The following is a 20,553-nucleotide window of genomic DNA, read 5'->3' on the forward strand; positions in this document are numbered from 1 at the left end:
CCAGTTTTGTTCAGGCATACAACTGCCCCACCCTTCATGCACTGCTTGGGATTCAGAGTAAGCTAACCCCAAGCTGGTTCCAACTCTTTCAGTGTCTTATTGGCCATCTAAGAGAGATGAAAACCTGAAAATAAAAGTTAGACACACTCCTCGAGATCAGATGATTTAAAACTAAAGAAAAGCTTTAAATATGGGGAAAAAAGTAGAGAGACATGTTTCCTCCATATAAATTCTTACATTGGGAATAAAGATCATTGATGATTTCCAAATGTGTTACACCGATTTATGTTCCTAGCAGTATTCTAAGAGAACTCCCATTTTAATCCTATCATCTTTCTCATTTTACAGATGAAGAAACTGTCCCTGGGAAGTTAAGTAACTTCCTCTCCAAGGCCACTGAGACCACAAACTGGGGGGTTCCCCCAATTTCTAACCAGAACACATTTGCCTGTATTGTTGAACTTGAACACAATGTATTAGGAACTCAGGTAGAAACAGCCAAGTGATCTGTGGTTTGGAGTTTTCTGCTTCACCAATTCCTCCACACAGCTTTCCATAAATGTCAGAATACCTATCTTAACTGCTTTACCAGAAACTAATTTCTTCATGCTTGATGTTAACCATGCAGCCAAATGTCAGAACTCCTGCCAGACAAAGAAATGCTAAAAGGACAGGTTGTTCTGTTCAACACAATCAGATTAAGATTAGTGCCTCAGCCAAAAGGGGGAAGAATATGCACAGAATCTTTGGTGGAAACTTCATCTGTTCTTACATTAGGTGAATGTCAGTTATCCTTGAGATGCATAACTTTTCCAGACCCAGGGGAGTCTGTCTCCTAAATTATTGCCTCTGTGGCCTGAGATAAAACAACTTCTAGGGAGATGGTTAGGTGGTTGTTTTCTCCTTGTCTACTTATTCAATGAGGCTGATGATACTAAATGTGATTTATTAAAAGGCAAATGAATAAAAATACATGCTTGTGTCTTAAATAACGTATCATGTCAGGGTGCCTTTATAGTTGTGTTAAATGGTCCTATTTTTTAAAAAGTCCTTCATGTATCACCACTCCTTTTCCCTTCAACAGAAGGTCTGTTGCTCTTCCTTCTCTTCCCCCCGCCAACCTCCTTCCTCCTTTTTAAATTTTTTTATGTTTACAACTTCACAATTTCATACAAAATGTTAATTTGTTTTTCACAACCCAGTGTGTTTATTAATTTGTCAAGTATATTGTGATCTTTTCACTCCACTCGGCACATCTTTAAATAAATTCCCAGAGATTATGCTTCCAAGGGCCTCTCCCACCTCTGCACCCACGTTGAGAGAGCTGACCACATCTCCTGGTGCTCAAGCAAGTTGCCCCCCACAGGTCAGATCTGGTCTCTCTTTATAAGTGCATTTCACACCATTCTCCCATTGGAAATCGCACATCATAAAGGGAATTCGTCTACTATGCGGATACCCTGGACCCCACTCTCAAAGATTCTGATTCAGCAGACTGGTGTAACTCAGCAACTGGCATTTTTGCAAACTCCTCGGGTGTTTCTGAGGCCAGTGGCCTTCCGATTACTCTTTGAGAAACAGTGCACTCAGAATTCTACTCTGCCCCAGAAGTTCTGCCTCTGTCCAAGCTCAACTTGATGATATCAACTTGCTCACTGAATTCTCCATGCCTACCAGATACTCATCCTTTACCACCCACGTCAAGCCACCTTTCTCCACTCAGGCACCGAGCTTGTCTTGCACTCGCTGCCATTACTGCTTGTTCAGACCTGGCCTTCACTCTGGCGATACATCTACAGGAATGTCTGCCCAATCTTCCTTGTGCTGGAAACTGCTCTTCCCCCAGGGGAACTCTGTAGCCAATATCTTGTGACTGCCGACTACTCCCTCCATTGCCTCAGTGCCCTGGTTTGGCTTAAGTGGCCGATTAATCAGACTTCTTTCCTGGAGCCTAGAAACAGAATTCCTGCCTCTCCGCAGATGGGAAAACTGAATTGTGAGCAGCCATGTTACCCTTGTGTTGAAGAAGCTGGTCTACAGAAAACCTTGATGAAATCTAGTAAAGAATGTAGCGCAGAGGCAATTACTTGAATCTCTGATTTCAGTTTTTCCTGAAGCCTCAGCTGCATCTCTTACCTCCGGAGATGCAGATGTTTGACATGCTTATAGATTACACTCAACTTCTTCAGAAAACAAAAATACAAAAATACCCCCCCACACAAAACAAAACAAAAACTTCATGACGTTTTGACTGAACTATTTTAATTTTATTTTGTGTTTTGACTGAGCCATTTTAAATTGCACTTTTATCACTTGAAATTGAGAGTTCTTAAATTGTTAATAGCATAAAAAATTTAACTCTGTGTTTTCCCCAATGTTATTGTAAGTTCCCTAAATGCTGTTTCCACTGATTTGCCTCCAGTTTCCTTCTCAACCCAAAGCAAAACAGTTTCTACCCCACTTTCCTCCACTGAAACAGGTTAAGGTTATCAATGACTTCAAGGTTTGAACTCCTATTTTTTTGATTTCCAACGATCTCTACTTGTATCTGTGTCTACAAGCTGATTTGAAGTTCTGGATATTGGTTGGTAGAATACTCATCTGCTTCACCAAAGAAGTGAAATCTGGGAATTATTCTACCCCTTATCCAAGATCTATGGATTGTATTTCCTAAATGTTTCTGCCACTTACTAGCTTTATGACTGAGTAATTTGACCTTTACTTAATCTCTATGTCCCTCATTTCCTTATCAATAAAATGGGGATATAAAATGGTACCTACATCAAGGGTGTCTGGGTGGCTCAGTCAGTTAAGCGTCCAACTCTTGATTTCAGCTCAGGTCAAGATCTCAGGGTTGTGAGATTGAGCCCTACTTCGGGCCCCACACTCAGTGGGGAGTCTGCTTGAGATTTTCTCTCCCTCTGCCCCTCCCCCTGCCCCACAAGTGCTCACTCTCTCTAAAATAAATAAATAAATCTTAAAAAATGGTGCCTATATCATAGGACTGTTATGAGGATTACATAGAATAATATATTTGAAGCACTCAGAATGGGGACTGGCACACAGTAAGCATGGTTGTGGGTTTTGTAATTATTACTGAAGCAATCACTGAGTTTATATGCATAAAGGGATCGTGATCTAATTCAGATCTTTGCCACCTCTGCCCTGAATCACATACTACAATGAACTCCTAAGTATCTTCTTATCCCTATGCCGGTCTTTGAAAAGTTGAACTTCTAACTCCTTTACTTAGAACTCTTCAGTGTTCTTATGTAACATATGAAAGTCAAGCTCCTAGATGTAACATAGATGGTTCTTCAGGATTTGGCCCCTCCTCTCTCAGCAAGACCAAAATATTTGTAATTCCTCAGGAAAACTATCTTATGTCTCATATATATCTCTGTCTTTATTTTTGTTAACCTCCGGTTAAAATGCATTTCCCATGATTGGGCCTGGTTGCCTCCCATTCATCCTTGAAGACTCTGCATGTCCATAAAACTTTTATCCCTGAAGAATTATTTTCAAATTCCTGTTACTTTTCTAGAGATTTTCCCCTGTACATAGGAAAATCATTGCACCTGCCATACTGTATCACTGTATCATAATTTCTATTTATGTCTGTACTCCTCAGTGGATGAGGGAGAAAATCATAAATGAGAGCTCCATGGCAGTCAGGAGGCCCATGTTTTATTCAGTTTTTTTTCTTTTTTAAGGGAGAGAGTGGGGGTAGGGGCAGAAGGAGAGGGAGAGAGATAATCTTAAGCAGGTTCCACTGAGCCTGAGATGGGGCTTGATCTCATGACCCTGAGCCCATTACCTGAGCCGAAATCAAGAGTTGGATGCTTACCCAACTGAGCCACCCAGGCACCACATGTTTTATTCAGCTTTAATCCCCAGCACAAACCAAGTTACTTGGCACAATCTTTCTTAAACAAAGAAAGACATTATGAATGATTTTGCAGAATCAACCCAAGATTATGGATGAAAGAGGTCAGAAGACAGCCAAAAATGGGAAAACATTAGGAAAGCTTTACAAAGCCTTAATTTTCCATAATGGTACCTAGGTATAATATCAGTTGAGAATCATGCAAGGTCCTAAAATGATGCAAACTTTTTCTTCAAATTAAGCTAGAAGAATTTTTTACTGAAATTGATGCCTAGATTTATGGCTTTAAAATATTTAATTTTACATGTTATTTTTGACCCACCAATTTGAAAATTAGTAAGAACTCTAAGACCAAGAATCAGTTTGGCAATCCCGAAGGTAAACTGCTTTAGGTTACATGATGTGATAAATCAATTTAACTACATGTGGTAGATGCAAAACAAAACACTCCATTCAGGAGTTTCCACAACGTGGGGTGCAGTCATAACAAGGAATGGCTATCGTATGGTTTCACAATTTATCTGTCTAAGCACTAAAGGTAACTAATGAAAAAAAATAGGAGCATTTATTCTATTTGTTATTTTCTGGAAAATACTTTATGGATATTCAGTAAATGTACATCTGGCCCCAGAACAAATTTTTTCTGATATTCATATGTTCAATAGAATACATTTGCAAAAAGCCTCTAATTTCTACTTTGGCTATTCATCAAAAGAGATTTAGAAATCCGGAAAAAACTCAGATTTTGACATTAAATGGTTGTTTTGGTAAGTTCTATGATTACTCTCCCAAATACACACAGATAATTAAATTAAATTCCATTATTTTCAAATTGTTAAGAAAGCCCCGAGCGGAGGCTTAACTTGGACAACTCTAATCTTTTCCAAATAAACCCCCTCCCCCATGATTGCCATCACATTTACAGTGAAATAATGTAGGTAGTGACTTGGACAGATGGAGTTTGAATTATATTAAAAACAAAGAAAGAACCTAATACTCTGAGGTCTATGTCTGCTCTGTTTTCCTTTGTGATATTGATACAAGATACAGATAAATTTCATGCTGAATGAAGTCCATTTGTTTACCACTTGACAGTGAATGCAGAACACACAAAAGTATACTACACACACCATTAAAAACACTTTATTTTTTTTTTAAGATTTTATTTATATATTTGACAGAGAGAGACACAGTGACAGAGGGAACACAAGCAGGGGGAGTGGGAGAGGGAGAAGCAGGCTTCCCGTGGAGCAGGGAGCCCGATGCGGGGCTCGATCCCAGGACCCTGGGATCATGACCTGAGCCGAAGGCAGACGCTTAACGACTCAGCCACCCAGGCGTCCCTAAAAACACTTTATTCTTTACTTAAATACTACCTTTAAAATCCTTTCTCTGTAAAAATATTAATGTATAAAAAACTGATATTTTGTTCACTTTTTCTTTCTTTCCACTTGGTTATCTACTTTCATTCATTCATTCAATCAGTTACGCAACACCTACCATAGGGCTAAGTGTCAAGCTGCAAAGATAAAAAGCACATTCTCTGCCCTTAGTGCACTTCTACTCCAGAGGAAAGAGGGAAACTTACAAATAAAAATGATAAGTGTTCATGACACTGTTCATGACAGAAGTGTGGACCAATCTCACAGAGGAGGAAGAGGGCAGGAAGAACTGAGGAGGGAATCGTTTGCTCAAGAGCAGAATATGCTGGGTAGGGACCAGTGGATGACATGACAGGTGCCAATGCTGTGCTCGCTCCGTGTCTTCTGTCTGGCCTCCGATATTTTGGTCCTATATTAAATACTGCTTCCTCCAATATTTTCATCATGATCTCACCAAATGCCAAATTATATATTACTTTAAAAAAATATTGCTGAAGCGGTAGCTAACTTTTGCCAGAGAGAAGGGTTTGGGGAAAGGATTTACAGTGAGGATGGTGGTTCAGGCTGGTCTCAGCAAATGGGAAGGTACCTGTGACACAGACAAGTGGGCAAAGCGAATCAAGATAGAGGGTCAGGAAGAGCAAACCAGGGAAACACAAGGGCAGAAGGATCTCTACAAGCAAAAGACACTCAATATGCATTTAAAATTCAACTTTGGAATCAGTATTTTTTTCTAGCTGTACGCTAAGTGCCTTCCTTAAAGCTGAACCTGATTAAAATCAAATCTTTGAAAAAGATTGCTCTTAGAATTATTTCTATAGTGTAACCTATCCTACTACCCTTCCAACACATATATTTAACAAACATATATAGTACTTGCCATACATAGTGAGAATTTTTACAAATAATCCCTTATGTATTTCTCATTAAAACCCTATGAGGTAATTACTGTCATCATAACCATTTTATAGATGAACAAAGTGAGACCAAAAGAAGGGAAATACTTGACACAAATCAACCAGCGAGTCAGTGGCAGAACTAGATTTGAACCAGTGGTCAAGCTTAATACAAGTTATTAATAATACAAGTTACTAACCACTGCAGCCTGAAGCCTCTCAGGGTCTACCACTCCCACCTACCACTCTAGCACCTTATGAAGTAATACTGCTTTGAATTCAAAGGATGAATCTCCAGGGTGAATTTTATGGGAAGTTATTTATGATTATTGCTTCCTCTATTCCCTCTATGTCTTCTAGAGACCATCCAGGCAGAAGTGTTTTGTTACCCATTCCTGGGATGGTGCCCAACTTCCAAGAAAAGTACCTTTCTCTTCTTGAACTCACAAACAGTATTACAGGGATAGATTATAATAATAATGTCCAATGCACAATTTCATGTGGTCAAGCTCCAATCACAAAAGTTCCTTGTGGTTTCCCATCCATAGTCATGTTTTTCAACTCAAACATATGCCTTCCTCATTTCCAGACCCTGCATGGATTCTCCATACATGACCCTAGTGAAACTGTCATCATAATTGAATTTCTTAATACTGGATTCACAGGCATGACATTAGTTAAGAAGCTAAAAATAAAAGCTGTGGCTAGCTCTAGTTTTTGTGTGCATGCATATTAATTTAAATCATTTCCCTTTAATTATATTTAACACACATTAGAAATTTGGTAATTATAAGAGACCTTTAATTATCAACATTCATTATTATCACTATTATTAACATACATTAAGCACCCACAGTCTGCTAAATGCTATAGTCAAGATAAAAAGCATTAACCTTGCAATTCCATTGTGAGCAAGATAGAAGACAATCTTCTTCTTCCAGACAGAGAACAAAATTATATTTGCCTAAGCACTTGACAAACAGCCAATGGATGAGTCAGGGATAAAGCCTAGCTGTCTTAACCACTAGACAATTGGATAAACAAAAGAATGGCTATAAAACTCTGCCACTTTAAGCACATCTGAATCTGTTCTTCCATAAATGTTTTTAATGCCTGCATCAGATTTTTGGTGACGGCAAAACTTTCTGCTTCATAGGAATATCTAAATTGTATAAATAACCAAGTCATTTGAGACCCACTTTACAATATACACTTTGGCATCAAATAGAATGAGACCATTTTTGGTGGAAAAATAAAAGTGTGGTTATAAAATAATGAAATTATTTTTTTTTTCTTTTTAGGAAGAGGCTCGTAAACTGGCTTTGAAAGAAGTTTCAGATAAAGATTGCCCAAAGCATTTGAGGAATGACAGCATCAGTGGGACAGAGGTATAAACTCTAGGGTGTTACTTGCAAAGCTAACATTTGAGTGATAGAATGAAAAGAGGCTATATTGGATTAAGACATATTTGAAGTAAAATGCTAGCACTGCTACTTAGTAATATGATCTACAGTAAATGAGTTAATTTGTTTGAGCCTTAGTTTCTTCACCTATACAACAGAGTGAATAAAGCTGAACTTGCATATTGTAATGGGATAAAATAATATATTTGAGTATATATAATAAAGTGTCTACATCTGACATGAACTTGGAACTGAGCAAAGAAAGTACCTGACCCCATGACATCCTGGGTACTATTATGTGGCCATCTGTTGGCAGACCTAGCATGCAGATTAATGCTATTAAAACTGCAATTAAATTGCTTCATGGTTTAAGTAGGCTATTGTGAGATCAGATAATGTATTGTATTCTTTATATAAACCTTTTATAAGTAACCCCTGTTCTTTAGGCACAATGCTATGTTCTGGGTATGTAGAGGAAATGTGATCCACCCACTAGTGACTCAGAGTCTAGTAAAGAGATATAAAATGTGGAATATTATAACATAAGATAGGATTATAATAAAGATATGCTAGTGTGCATTGGATAGGAAGTAGTTAATTCTGTCTGTAGCAGAAAGGGTTTAGGGAAGGATTAGTAAAGAAAGAGACCATTACACTAGGGTTTGAAAGAAAACTGGACATGTACTAGGGGAAAGAGGGATGAATGACAGTTGTCATTCACCTGACAGAAGAAACAGCTGGGCAAGGACACACAGACAGAAGCACTGTTTGTGCACGTGAGAAACTACACAGTGTGCATGGTGTGCATGGTGTGCATGGTGTGCATATTGTGATTAGAGATGCGCTGAACATACAGGTAGTGGTTACGCTGTAAAAAGTTGTGCCAAGTACCCAAAAGTAAACCCTTGCTAATGTGAATAAATACTTTTGAACACCAAGGGTACCAAGACTATTCAATGCGGGAAAACCAGTATTTTCAACAAATGTTGCTGAAAAAACTGGATATCCACATGCAAAAAAAAAAGAAGATGGACCTTTACCTAGCACCATATACACAAAAATTAACTCAAAGTGGGTCATAGACCTAAACATGAGAGCTAAAACTATACAACCCTTAGAAGAAAACATAGGGCAAAGCCTTCACAACATTGCAGTTGGTGATGGTATCTTGAATATGACACAAAGACACAAGCAACAAGAGCGACAGAGTAGACAAACCAACTTCACAAAAATGAAAAACTTCTGTGCACCAAAGGAAACTGTTAACAGAGTGAGAAGGCAACCTACAGAACAGGAGAAAACATTTGCAAATCATCTATACGATAAGGATTCATATCCACAATATATAGAGAATGTCTGTCACTCAACAACAATAAACAACCCAATTTAAAAAGGGGCAAAGAAATTGAATCAGTATTTCTTCAAGGAAGATAACAGGTACCCCTCACTTTTTGAAAGTTCATGTTACACCATTTTCTTTTACAGAAGATCTACATTAGTACCTGTTTTCACCAACCAAAAGAAACCCAAAGAGGATTTTTGCTTTGATGGAAAAAAAGCGAAAATAGCGTTAAGTATTTTTTATAGCCAGCGTGCACCCCAAGAAGCTAGAGTGGCACCATGAAGCCCCTTCCCTGGGAACTACACTCAGCATCAGGCTGCCATAGCTTTCAACTGTGTGAGTATCTGTGCTTTATCATGATTTTTATTGTGTAACCATTAGCAAGATATGTCCTAAGGTATTAGAAAAGCCTAGGAGACATTATTTTTTGGGTGTGGGAATGCTCAAAACTGTCCCCCTATAAATTAATGGTAATTGCTTTTGCACTCATGCCATTTCGGCTTACAAAAGGTTTTCATTGGGACACTCTACTTTTGATAGTGGGGGACGCTTGTATATGAATGGCTAATAGGCACCTAAAAGGATTCTCAACATCCCTAGTCATTAGGGAAATCCAAATCAAGACTCTAACATGCCAATTCATACCCACAAGGATGGATACTATCTAGACAATAGAAATTAACAAGTGTTAAATTATGGAGAGACTGAGGACCCTTGTGCCTTTCTTGGTGAGGATATAAAACCATACAGCTACTGTAGAAAACAGTATGGTGGTTCCTCAAAAAAATTCAAAATAACCATATGATCCAGCAGTTCTACTTCTGGGTGAATACCCAAAATAATTGAAAGCAGGGTCTGAAAGATATTTGTACACCCACATCCACAGAAGCATTATTCACAATAGCTCAAAGATGAAGGCAACAAAAGTGTCTATCAACAAATGAATGGATAAGCAAAATGCAGTCTATACATACAATGGAATATTATTCAGTTTTTAAAAAGGAAGAAAATTATGGCACATGCTACACCATGGATGAACTTTGAGGGCATGATGCTAAGTGAAATAAGCCAGCCACCCAAGGACAAATATCGCATGATTCCACTTACATGAAATAACTGGAATGGTCAAATTTATAGAAACAGAACGTAGAATAGTGGTTACCAGGGGCTGGGGGAGAAGGAAGTGGGGAGTCACTATTTACAGAGTACAGAATTTCAGTTTGGGATGAGGAGAATGTGCTGGAGACGGATCGTGGCTCACAGCAGCACAACGTGAGAGTACATAATGCCACTGAAGGGTATACCAACAAATGATTAAAATGTAAATTTTATGTTACGTATATTTTACCACACTAAAAAAGAAAATAACTTAATTCTTCTTTCTCTGTTGATTAATAGGTACAGAGTTTTGGTCTTTTAAGATGAAAAGAGTTCTGGAGATGGATGGCAGATGGTTGCACAATATTGGGAATGTACCTAGTGCTACTTACACTTAAACATGGTTAAGATGGTAGATATTATGTGTGTCTTACCACACTAAAAAAAAAAAGTCCTACCAAGACCAAGAAATTTAAAATATATCCTGGAGGCATGGGAAATGGTCAGTTGTTTCAATGTAGGAGAGTGACTTGTCAAATTTTGTAAATAGGTTCATATACTTACAGGTATATAATCATTTTATTCACAAAACAATAAGGAACCATTTCATACTAGTAAAAACCCCACTGGACAAATGAAAGAACCCTTAACTAAGCAATGTCTGTATATAATGAGACTATTCAAATGACATTTTCAAAAAAGATTTTATTTATTTGAGAGAGTGAGGGAGAGAGAAAGAGAGAACGGGCAGGGAGAGATGGAGAAGCAGACTCCCTGCTAAGCAGGGAGCGAGATGTGGGGCTCAATCCCAGCCCCCTGATCGTGACCTGAGCCGAAGGCAGAAGCTTAACCAACTGAACCACCCAGGGGCGCCTCAAATGACATTTTGACTCAATACATGTATGAACTTTTGATAGGTGTTCTAGATATGTGCAACCACACTACAGCAGTATCAAATGCTTTGGATGCTTACTGATGTTCAGATCTTCATAGAACATAGCTGACGGCCAAATACATTTTTTTTTTTTTTTAATTAAGAAGGCATGGGTGTGGGCGCCTGGGTGGCTCAGTTGGTTAAGCGACTGCCTTCGGCTCAGGTCATGATCCTGGAGTCCCGGGATCGAGTCCTGCATCGGGCTCCCTGCTCGGCAGGGAGTCTGCTTCTCCCTCTCCCGCTCCCCCCTCTTGTGCTCTTTCTCTCTCTCACTCTCTCTCTCAAATAAATAAAATCTTTAAAAAAAAAAAAAAAGAAGGCATGGGTGGTTGCCACAGCAGTGAAATTAAAGGCACAGGAAAAGGAGACAACACAATTTCTTTAGAAGCAAATCCATCAATTCTGACTTAGGATGCTTAAGAATCTGCCTTCTCACTTTAAAGGGGAATAATCCTTCATGATTTTTGCAACAAATGCCATTTACCCATTCTTTGCTTAGAAAGGAGGGAGATTTGTAGGGAAAAGAGGGCTGGGAAGTCAGTTGGAAAACATCAGGGCAATGTCAGTCTGAAAATCATCAGCCAGTTGCAAGTTAAAAAAGATTTGCTAAAAGTAGCAATGTTTTTACTGGTTCAAGTCTGTCAGAAGGCTTTGGATTCTCTAGTGCCTCACACCAGTAACTTCAAACTAACTCATTCCAGATGTCCCTATGATCATCTAATCAGACATCAAAAGCTGTATGGTGACAAGCTCACATGCTGCTTATGAGGACGCTGTATGTTTCCACAAGCGTAAAACACACACAGTAGCTACTTTTAAAATGTGATTCATCTAAATCAGAATTCTATTTACAAGTACAGAGGTATTAGGAAAGGGGCCACCCTCTTGAGAAAGAGAGAAATCTTTTAAATGTCTGTACAGTGTCATTCTATGACTAAAGTTTGAAAGGAAAAACCAAAATGAAACTTGTACTTCAGAAGAGTTTATGTTGTGAGAAGAAAGAAATCCCCCATCAGAACAGATTTCTAAGAATCACACCATGCTCAAGGAAAAAAAAATCTTTTCCTCTCAATAACAATCGTTTTGCATCTTTCCAGGATAAACCCCATGAACTCTTTCCTTCCATGCCATCATTTTTCACTAAATGTCCACAACATGGAAGGTCCATCAGAACAGAGAGACATAGATATGGTCCATACCCTTCAGCTTTCACTTGAAAGCAACATGATCTACTTGTACTTGAACCTTCAGATTTAAGTTCTGCTCTCTTCTACAGAATTTAAGTGTGCTTATGTATGGGTGTATGTTTTTTCTACTGCTGCCTTTGTGTATTTGGCCTTTTAAATACACACACACACACATACACCCCTACCTTAATATTATTACCCTGACCAATAAAAATAAACTCGGTGTTTTGGATAGAAATACCACCTCATTCCATGAACAATTACAAATATTTAGGTATTAAGAGGAAATTTAAACTTGAATTCATACCCAGCAAGATAATTCACATCTGGAACCCTGAAGTTGCCAGTCGGGATGTTTCAGTTCCTAAGAACAACAGAAGTTCATGTAGGATTTCTATTTATTATTTCCTTTTAGTCACATGAAATTTGAGGAAATCAAGCACAATTTAAATAATTTACTCAGGATCACCGAGTTATTGCTGCAATCAGAACACAGGAGCTTGACCTTTAGAATAAAGCTACTTTAAACATCACCTTTACCAAATTTTAAACAACACTGTCAAATTACGTTTGCCCACACAACTAACACGAGATGTTCATTAGTGTTTTCACTAAGAAACACCTTGTAAATGTTCCCATATTCTTGAATTAATTCACATACCAGGATTTTTTTTTTTCTTCTTTTCTTCCAAATCACTTGAAACCAGAAGAACCTCTTAAAGATGGAATAGAAGGAATATTTTGAAGGGGAAATCTGCAGATGTGGTAGGCATACAAGAAGGATGTCCAGACATTTCCAGTCTAATCAAGGATTTTTTAAATTCTTTGAACACAGTTTTTAGAAAATTACAAAGCTGTAACTGCCAAGATCATGGACTTTTGGATTCTAGAACTCACAGTTTTGTTGACAAAGACGTAGAGCTCAGATAATCGACTCCTTTGCATACATATTAATGTCTATTCTCTGTTCATATATCAAGGGCATAAGCAAAGTTAGGCTTTATCATGTTCATCTCTAAATTATCAACGTTTGTTGTTGTCTTATAATTTCTGTTCTTTCTCAGAGCCAATTTCTCTGTGAAATCACTGCTAGAACTGTAAAGAGATGAAGTAGTTCTCACAATTGAAACTGCTGACCTGAGCCATCAACCCACATTTTAATTCCAAGTGGAGAATTTGTGTTTAAACATCTCTCTCCCCTTGTCAACACAGGTAACACATTGTCCTAAAGCAGAAAATTCTAAACTAAAGCTATTTAGGGAGCAAAATAGTATGTTGGACAGGTAATTTCATGATTTTCACATTCTAATTCATATATTCATTCATATCTATAATACACATCCACACAAGCATGCACATCTCTACAAGATGTGTTAAAAGTTGTCGAATTCATTCTATCTCAGAAGTAACAGTTTTAATTATCTGGTCATATATTTATGTGTCAGGTGTTGCGGGCTTGGATACAAAAATGAATATATTGACTCATGCCTCTGAGGAGCTCCGTCTTGTACCAGACATGTAAATAAGTAGTTACATTTGGGTGGGATAAGAGCTAACAGAGATTCTGCACATGGGAATTCCCTTGAGGGGCATGGGAGACTGAGCAGAGTGTAGACTAAAGGCAAAGGACACAAATTCTGATCCTTAAAATGTATTATTTGATCATTTGATACTTGCTTACAGATTGCTAGGGTTGTTTAATTGCTTCAGATTTGGTCATCAAAACCAGGCTGTAAGTTTCCTTAGGATAAGGACCATAATTTAAGTTCTCCAGATGGCACAGAGCAGAGGTCTTGGGCATCTAAAGGATTAATCAATTTATGTTGACATGGAAGCAAAACTCATTCAATTTTCTTTCTTTCTTTTTTTAAGACCTTCCTTTCTTCCTTCCTTCCTTCCTTCCCTCCCTCTCCTTCCTTCCTTCCTTCCTTCCTCTGATAGAGAGAGAGAGAGTGCCCAAGCAAGAGGAGGGGCAGAGAGAGAGAATATCCAGCAGACTCTGTGCTGAGCATGGAGCCCGAAGCAGGGTTGATCTCAACCCTGAGGATCATGACCTGAGCTGAAACCAAGAGTTGAACACTTAACTGACTGAGCCACCGAGGTGCCCCCTTTCAATCTTCATTACAAGCAGATCAATTTAAACAGCAAAAGATGACATGTCATGGTTATTTTTTTAAATTTTTTAAACTAACCTCTGAATAGAGGTCCTTCTTTTAAACTTTCAGTTCTGGACTAGACCCAAGAAGAATGATCGGGGAGCATACACCTAAACAGGAGTCACATTTCCCAGATTCCTTTATTAGTCATGGTACAGACATTCAGACAATCCAAATTTGTTTCACCAGCTTCTGTAAGATTTGGTGAAAAATTCTGTTGCAGAATAAATTAGGCTTCTGGATTTTCCCCACCTGGAACTCAAGTCTTATAAACATAACTGCTTCAGAAATTAAGCTGCCTCAACTTGCCAAACTAAGTAAACATTTGGCCCCATGAAATATTGGATGGCAGTGTTATCTCTTGAAAACAAAGTCATATAAAAACCATTGTTGCAATGTGTCGCCAAGCTTTGGTCTTATCAGCACACAGCGTGAACAGCTGGAGTTACAAACACCAGGACTATTATTAAATCACTGTGTCAGGGGGAAAAAAAAGAAAAACCTTTTGTAGGCTTCAGTATCTCTAAATAATGCAATTATATATTACATGCTATTTCTTCCTCCCTTTTACTCATTGGTATCCATCTCTCCTCATTGGAAGACAATGAATAGAGCCTTCCTTCCAATCTACATCCCTGTCTACAACAATTAATTTATATCAATGTTTGTATAGCTACTTAATTGTATATCTAAGAGAAAGAAAAATATGATTTAGTTATTCAAAATTTTTAAGTTTCTATGTTGGGTTTTGACAGTTAGCAACCCACAACCAAAAGTCCTCTCACATCTCTCAGTGACAATTTGATGATTTTAATCCTAAAAGCCAAGCCACTTAAATTTCTCTCTAATATTTCAATGATTTCTTTCATGGATCTGAAAATGTTTAAGCCAAGATCAACACTGATGATGATTTCAATGTATATGACACACAAAGGAAAATTTCTCAAATCAATGTTCCATCATATTATCTGCAAAACACAAAGAGAACGCTCCTATTCATTGGAAATGCTTCCTTCCACTTGAAGCCACCTGCCACTATCTTTGCTGATAAAATAGGAAAAACTACCAAGAACCATCTCATCTCCCTTAACATGCAAGACCACTGGAAACACTTCTCCCCAGGGTGTCTTCCCTTTACCTCCAATCCTACTCTTGCTGAGAATCAGTTGCTACTCACTAAAGAGTTATTGCTGAACTCTCAAAGCAGCAATTCAAAAACTTCTATTCATCCTTACATCTTGAGTTTATATGCTATGTGTTGGATAGGCAAGGTGATAAGATGAAATAGCCTTAATTATTCAATATTTGGGGGGTGGTGTCAATTCCTACTGCATTCTTAATCTCTATCATTCATCAAATTCTGAGGATTGACGGCTTTCCCACGTTGTTTCATCCTAAACCTGCAAACAAGTAGTTCTTGATCATTGTTTTCCTTTTAAAATTTGATAAGATTGAGAGAGACTCAAAAAAAAAAAAAAAAGTAATAGAGTCTCCTTCACAAAAAAAATGCATGCACGTGCAACGGTCCACAGCATCAAACTTCAGAGTTAACAGACCCTCTGACACTCATTCATGGACTCCCAATTTAATAACCTAAAGTATTGCCATGTTATTTTTAAAAAAGAAAATGTATATGTTGTGGATATGAACTTTTAAAAGACAGACCAATATTTTCTTAATTTATTTTGGTGATGCAAGACAAGTAACAGTTTTAGAACAAACAAAGTCATTTACTATCCAAGAACAACCGCAGCATTATAATTTTCAGGAATCCACTTTTTAATTTACTCGCCCTGCAGGATCATTTTGCTTTAGGGGTTAAATGTGAAACTATAAACAGTCATTAAAACACAAAACAACCATAGTAGTTAACCGGATATTAAGAAAAAAAATCACATCTGTTTTAGAGTTCTCTTCCACCCACAAATTCGGGAACATCAATTTCAAGAACCTGGTTTTATGGCATGCCCTTAAGCCAAGAACACCAGGTTACAATCAAGGCAGGGGAGGTAAGACATCCCATAAGCAGACTCCCACTATTACATCTTGCCCCCAGGATTCCCTTTCTTTAATTCAAAAGCAGTCAGTAGAATTGGATTTTCTATTGCCTTGAAAGATAAATAGTCATTACAATTTGCACATTAATAATTATGCTATTCTGATTAACTGATGGGTTTATGAAAAGAGGAAGAAAGAAAATAAATTTCCATGCTGTTTAGCTGGTGGTACCCTAAGTAACAAAGAGTGAGATTTGGTGGCTTTTCAATACACAGAATCTGAGACTTGTAGAGAATTTGATTTTTCTAATTTGAACTCTTTTTAAAACTTCACCTTATCTGAGGGTGTACATCTTAAATAACCAATTTGTAATAATTTAACCAGCCAGAAAACAAGTGTAATTTCTCCAACTTTTCACAAACATGCATCTCTGGGCATCAGAGAAAGTTCCTCCTGTTATAATAAGCCTAATGAAGTGCAAGCAAAAATAACAGTCATCAACTGTGGTTTTAAAGGCAATATTTCAACATAATCAAATGTGTCAAATATTCATCCTTCCAGCTTTTTAAGCTGTGGGTTATAAGTAAGTTTCATTTCTTGGGAATGACTGAACATAACCCACTTGGGGCTCTGCCATCTGTGAATTACTTACATGTGAACACTCTGTTTAAGAGATGGAAATTTTGATTGTTTTTCTTCCTTTGGATATTGAAATGCAATGCAATTGAACAGAGTTTTTAAGCAATTATTGTCCATGTTAGTTGCACCATGGCTGAATTATCACACACTCCCCATATTCATCATCACTTATTAATTCATGGGCATCAAATATGGTGCAGCTGAAGTTGCGGAGGAAGCACCAAGTGGAACTATGGAATCTGAGAGATGGGAAAGAATCTGCAGTCTCCAGTTCTGTACTCCCTGGGCTCAGGGGCTGGCCACACAAACCCCTCTCTGCAGTGTGCTCCGGTGTGAGAGTTGTGGTTGTGTTCCCATGGTTTCCTTGAAAGGCCGTTCCTCTTATCGCTGAGCAAACAATGAAAGTGACTATGGGGCTATATGTAGGGTGCCACATAATTTATCATCCGTGCATGGACACCTCTGAGAGTTAGTGGGGACACTATTAATAATTATGCCAGAACAACGGGCACGAATGAGGACTGCCCCAGGCAAACCTAATGATACTGTTACCCCAGAGATGATATGCAACTCCAAGAAATTCTCTCAAGGGTCTCAAACCATTTCATTAATGCTATATCCAATTTTACTTCTGTCTAGAGCTGTTCTGTCCAATGGAAATAGAATGTGAGCCATAGATCTAATTTTAAAGTTTTTAGCAGCCATGCTTTAAAAAGAAACAGGTGAAAATAATTTTGATAATATATTTTACTTAACCTAATATACCATAGTGTTATCTCGATGTGTAGTCAACATAAAAGTTATTAACGAGGTCTTTCATATTACTCTTTTTTATATCTCAATCTTTAAAATCCATTATGTATGTTACACTCAAATTACATTTCTAGTGCTCAATAACCACGCGTGGCCATGGCTATAATATGGGACAATGCAGTCTAAATAGTCCATGAGTTAGGATACGCAGGAATAAATGAACAGAATCATAATACACACACACACACACACACGTATTTTTCTTTTGGGTAAAAACAGACTCAACTAAATGTCCTTCTTTTCTAACTTTGCCTGCTTTTCATAGCACAGCAGTTAAACTATCTGTTTCCTGCCTGAGGTGAACCAGACTTTGGAGCAGATACAACTTTACCTGGCAGTTGTTTTGGGGAACAGAGAGAATGGCCAAATTAGAAAAGGTGGGTAAACTGCTGAGAAATTCTAGAACTTTTCCCAGACTAATATGTGCCTGCATTCCTAAGTCTAACACATATACAGTGAGCACCCTCCATGTACTTGGCACTAGAAATAGAAAGATAAATAATAAGCACAATGTTTGCACCTTGGACTGTTAAGGCTTAAAGTTTGCTTGGACATTATTTTACAACTGAAAAAGGAGAAGGCTAGGATGTGCCAGTGTTCTGTGGCAAGTCAAAGACCAGAGTCTATTCTTCGGGGTCTGCATTTCATCAGCCACAGAGAACACTGAGGAAAGGAAGAAATGTGTTTTCCTTTTTACTGTTGATATAGACAGACTCAGCCACTGCTTGGTAACTTGCATACGGTTAGGATTTGGGGAGCCAGCCTTTCTTCTTGAATCAGGATTTGCATCTTTGTTAGCAATAATATACTCCCTCACCAAATACCTCAACTTAGAATTCAATGGTGTCCTAGTTTGGTAAGAATATGTAATCTATCAGAAATATACTAGTCCTCATTTCCTGTAGGGAAAGCCTTATTGAGTATTTTCAATTAGTCTAAACACAGAACCTAAGTGATAAAAACATTGAACTAAATACTGGTGATTCTCTGCATGTAAATGATGATAACACAATCAGATACACTCTGACTTGGGGTATACTGACATTGTAAAAATAAGCAGTAAACTGTAACTTTTCTCATTTATATAGCTTCTCTTCCTTCAATCCAATATACTTGGGCTTCACACAGTCTCAATCAGTGTGTTAAATACTGTTTCTGTTTAAACTCACCATTAAAGTAGAACCCATACACCTGATTTTTATTAAAGTAATGTTCCATTAAATATGTTTCCTTTAAAGGATGGTGGGGAGACATTACATCTAAAATACTATGAGGACACTTGGGGCACCTGGGTGGCTCAGTCGTTAGGCGTCTGCCTTCGGCTCAGGTCATGATCCCAGGGTTCTGGGATCGAGCCCCGCGTCAGGCTCCCCGCTCAGTGGGAGGCCTGCTTCTCCCTCTCCCACTCCCCCTGCTTGTGTTCCCTCTCTTGCTGTGTCTCCCTCTGTCAAATAAATAATTAAAATCTTTTAAAAAAAATAAAATAAAATACTATGAGGACACTTGCTTCCTTGTTTACAGAAAGAAATATGCTAAAATATTGCCACAAACCTATTAGTAAATACTCAATGGTTTGGTATAGTGACTCCTAACTCATATACATTGGCACTGGTTCTTGAGAAGAACTTTTTATACCAAACTGGTGAGAATCTGGTTAGTTCATTCAGCACCCTTATATAACTCTAAAATATTGCTTTTTTTCTTAAGGCACTATAGACAGTGAGACTTAAAATGGGGAAGAGCCTTGCTTTTAGGAAACTTTTAAATATGGCTACATTATTGAAGATCACCTATTGCAAAAATATATACCCATTAACCAAAATCTAACTCTCAGGCTATTTCCAAGGATGGACCACAGTCACAACTCTTCCAAGTGACTCAGGATTTATCAGAAAGATCCGACAGTACCATATGAAAGGAGACATCATCTCTTCAGGATTCATTCTCCATTTAACCCATCAGCTATAAGTGCATCTTGTTATAAGCACTTCTGGTATATAATTTTACTTTTCTTTCGTTTGGATGCTGAGTTCTAGAAACCCAGTACCAGCACCACATTTACATGGTATTGGTATCTTGAAACTCTATGACCATTCACCATGGCAGGACTTCACAAAGCCCTGCATTAACACACTGAAGATATATAAAATGATATCCTTGGGCATCACTAAAACAGGAGGATGGAGGAAATTCAACAGTGTGGTGTGCTGGTTAAGAGCACGGACTTTGGAGCCAAACCACCTGGGTTAAATTCTTGACTGTGTCACTTACTAGTTGTGACCTTAGATAAACTACTAAGCCTCCCCCTGCCTCAATGGCATTATCAGTAAAATGGAGGCAAAAATTTGTGCCCACCTTGATGTGGAAGTTTAAACGACTTATTGTAAAGCACTTAAAAGAGTCCTTGGCACATAATCAGTGCTATGTAAATTGTTAGAATGTAAGTTCTAGGGATAGCTCATAGTTGCTATTACTAATACTATATGTCCTATCAAACACTCTCTAATGATCAACTTACTTAAGACTGTGAAGTCCTGGTTAGTCTATGGGTAAAGGCACTTTGATCTTTCATTAGAAAGGCAAACTGCAGGATACCTACTAGAATAACAGGTTTCAGACTCTGGCCACTGGGGTGTGAAGCACTTGGCTGGGCATCAGCAGGTGGGCCTGGCGCTGGGTCACTGCTTCTCCTCACCAGCAATGGAGTGCCTGTAGGACAAAATAAGAGGTGAGAGGTCAACAGAACCCTGGGGAGAAGAGAGTGCATGGTACAATGCAATTTAATTAAAAAGGTTTACAACATGCTTTTATGTAAAAAC

General features: G+C 38.1%; 1 protein-coding gene across 4 annotated transcripts in view; it reads right to left on the reverse strand.

Annotated features, from left to right (window-relative positions):
- The window catches only part of PARD3B (par-3 family cell polarity regulator beta), a 985,082-nt gene that overhangs the window by 500,968 nt on the left and 463,561 nt on the right, over nt 1-20,553 (reverse strand). For all 4 annotated transcript variants that reach the window (XM_081813815.1, XM_081813816.1, XM_081813818.1 and 1 more), the window contains one exon: nt 20,334-20,443. In XM_081813815.1, coding sequence (XP_081669941.1) covers nt 20,334-20,443 — 110 coding nt within the window. The remainder of the gene's footprint in view (nt 1-20,333; nt 20,444-20,553) is intronic.

The sequence above is a fragment of the Leptonychotes weddellii genome, chromosome 3, assembly GCF_054177405.1.
Source record: "Leptonychotes weddellii isolate Sample4059 chromosome 3, ASM5417740v2, whole genome shotgun sequence".
Classification (NCBI taxonomy): Eukaryota; Metazoa; Chordata; class Mammalia; order Carnivora; family Phocidae; genus Leptonychotes; species Leptonychotes weddellii.